At 56.0% G+C, this 1,240-nt stretch overlaps 1 protein-coding gene across 1 annotated transcript; it reads right to left on the bottom strand.

Moving 5' to 3' along the window:
* On the bottom strand, nt 1–962 carry LOC132074810 (mas-related G-protein coupled receptor member H-like). The gene has a single exon (XM_059474837.1). The coding sequence runs from the start codon at nt 960–962 to the stop codon at nt 42–44; it is 921 nt and encodes a 306-aa protein (XP_059330820.1). The 3' UTR covers nt 1–41.
* Nucleotides 963–1,240: the final 278 nt, after the last annotated feature.

Here is a 1,240-nt window from a genome sequence, read left to right as displayed (position 1 = left end):
AGTGGGATCCTTGAGGAAAGCAGTGGAAGTGATCAGCACGTTCAGACCCCCGTGTCCATGGCAGGATAATTTCTGCGGGCTGTTTTTACTTTTGGCTCCTCAAAGACCCTCTGGAGGGAGAGCTGGAGGGACTGCACGGAGCAGGGCCTCCAGCGCCTCCCTGCCAAGAAGTAGATGAAGGGTTTGATGCTGCTGTGGATGCAGGTGAGCAGGAAAACAACTTGTGAGGATACAGCGATGTAACCGAGCTGCTGCAGGAAATTGAAGAGGTTGAGGAGGAGAGTGAAGAGCGCAATGATGACGATAACGATGTTGCGCCTCTTGGGTCGCTGCTGCTGGCAGCCCTGCTTGGACTTGATGAAATTGACTGTGTGAGAAATGGCCACAGGTGCAGGAAAGAGTAGCAGGATGATGGTGTACATGGAGATGAAAAGTGCCCGGCAGTGCTCCTGCTGCTGTGATGGGCACAGGAATGTCACCATGGGAATGACAGTGAAGACAGCAAAGAAGGCCCAGTATTGGACAGTGCCCAGCACCCACAACAGGCGCTCGGGAAGCTCCCAGTGGCAACAGAGCCAGCAGAGCTTGTACACACACTGCACATTACTGCCACCTATCAACCACAACAGCCCCCAGTAGGGGGACACCACTGACAGCTGGAAAAGGAAATTTCGGTACAGCAGGGGCAAGATATGAGAGCAGGACACATCCTCCACCAGGATGAGGAGGGCAGACGGGACCGCAAAGAGGAGGTAGAGGAAGTCCATGACAGCCAGGTCAAAGAAGTCAGAGTTCCTGCTTCTCAGGTTGAGGAGGCCGATGACAGCCCCGTTGCCAGCCAGCCCACAGAGGCAGATGAGCAGTGTCACACTGTGTATGGCCACACTGGTGACATCTGTCTCACACAGATCATCTCCTTCAGTGGGTGAGGCAGGAGATGGGGACACGGTGGTCACCTCCATGGATGGACGCTGGGCAGACAATGGGATGTGGCCCCTGGCTGTGGTCAGAGTGGATGGGCAGTCAGTGCTTGGATAATCCAGGGATGGACCGTGTTGCTCCTCAGCAGCTCCCTGCAGTGGGAAGGATTCAGTGGGGAGGAGTGAGGTGGGAGGGCAGTGGCTATTTGGCAGGGAATGTGAAAGAAAAGCTCAGGGCAGAGGATGGATGACCTGGGGATGGCCCTGCAGTCACCGGGAGAGGGTGTCAGGAACAGAGCAGCTGCTGCAGGAGAGGAAGG

This window comes from Ammospiza nelsoni, chromosome 6 (assembly GCF_027579445.1).
Source record: "Ammospiza nelsoni isolate bAmmNel1 chromosome 6, bAmmNel1.pri, whole genome shotgun sequence".
Lineage (NCBI taxonomy): Eukaryota > Metazoa > Chordata > Aves > Passeriformes > Passerellidae > Ammospiza > Ammospiza nelsoni.
Note: the sequence above shows the minus strand (reverse complement) of the source record. Positions and strands in the feature narration are given on the sequence as shown.

What these genes read in the sequence shown, in the direction of transcription:
- LOC132074810 (XM_059474837.1), bottom strand. Translation starts at nt 962, where the DNA reads ATGGAGGTGACCACCGTGTCCCCATCTCCTGCCTCACCCACTGAAGGA.